The 1010-nt window shown below is 58.2% G+C and overlaps 1 protein-coding gene across 1 annotated transcript in view; it reads right to left on the bottom strand.

Moving 5' to 3' along the window:
* Positions 1-3: 3 nt before the first annotated feature.
* Positions 4-1010, bottom strand: part of LOC104463977 (RNA-binding protein with multiple splicing) — a gene marked incomplete at both ends in the record, with an annotated part of 1355 nt that continues 348 nt past the window's right edge. Inside the window, 3 exons of the mRNA XM_010076510.1 lie at positions 4-66; positions 733-795; positions 939-977. Coding sequence (XP_010074812.1) covers positions 4-66; positions 733-795; positions 939-977 — 165 coding nt within the window. The remainder of the gene's footprint in view (positions 67-732; positions 796-938; positions 978-1010) is intronic.

The raw sequence follows: 1010 nt of genomic DNA, 5'->3' as shown, positions 1-1010 counted from the left end.
CTTGGTGTTGGCCTTGGCGAACTCCAGCCGCAGCGTCTGGGGGATCTCGGGGTCGAAGCGGATGCCCTGCAGGAGGGGACAGGGCACAGCGGGTGGGCGAGCAACGCCAGCAGCCCCACGGCAAAAATAACCCCCCATTATTATTTTTTTTTCAGCTTCCAGCATTGAAATGAGCTAATTTGCTGGGCCCCGCAGCGGCTCGCATTCCTCCGGCATCTTTAGCATCGGCACCATATTTGGCAGTCGGTATCCTGCGCGGCCGAGCTCTTATCCAGAGGGATTAGTGGAGCCAAAAAAAAAAAAAAAGGTTTTACATTGACAACGAAGACAAGTAAAAAAAAAAAAAGAAAACATGATGGAAAAAACTCGGGGAGGAATTAGAGAACCGACTCCACGCGGTTCTCCCCGTGATGGTTTTGGGGAGGTTAGCTCCGCAGAGGTAGGAGGGAGCTGCTAGAGGAAAGCAAAATTTGCTTTTTCTTTCTTTTTTCAGTGACTCATATCGAAGGGCCTGATCCTTGGGGGGTCCAAGCCCTGCCGGACACCCTGGGGAAGGCAGGAGGGATGCAGCCCCCCGGGATGGGGATGCAGGTGGGAAACGGCCGATCCATGGGCAACGGCTGGAGGGATGGGAGAGAGGCACGGCCCTGGGATGGAGGAATTTGGAGACGTCTGGGGACAGGGGAACAGAGCGGGGGGGTTTCTCCAGGACGCGCGGGCGGGCGCACTTACGTTCAGCGCGTTCTTGGCTGCCTCCGCCTCGGAGCGGCTGTCGAAGCTGACAAAGCCCACGGGCTGGGGAGGAAGGAGACGAGGCAGGCGTCAGGGGAGGGGGCACAGCAGGGGAACCCCCACCTTGGGGACCAGTGGGGAGGGTGGGAGTAGGGCGTGGGGAGGGGGTCACCGGGGATGCTCACCCCGCTTTGAGCAGCTCCTACCTGCTTGGAGGTGAGTTTGATGAGAGATCCTTCGTACCCCTGCAGGGAGAGAATAAATAAGGGTGGTTTGGG

This window comes from Pterocles gutturalis, unplaced genomic scaffold (assembly GCF_000699245.1).
Source record: "Pterocles gutturalis isolate BGI_N339 unplaced genomic scaffold, ASM69924v1 scaffold35828, whole genome shotgun sequence".
Taxonomy (NCBI): Eukaryota; Metazoa; Chordata; class Aves; order Pterocliformes; family Pteroclidae; genus Pterocles; species Pterocles gutturalis.
This window is presented reverse-complemented; position numbering and strand designations above follow the sequence as displayed.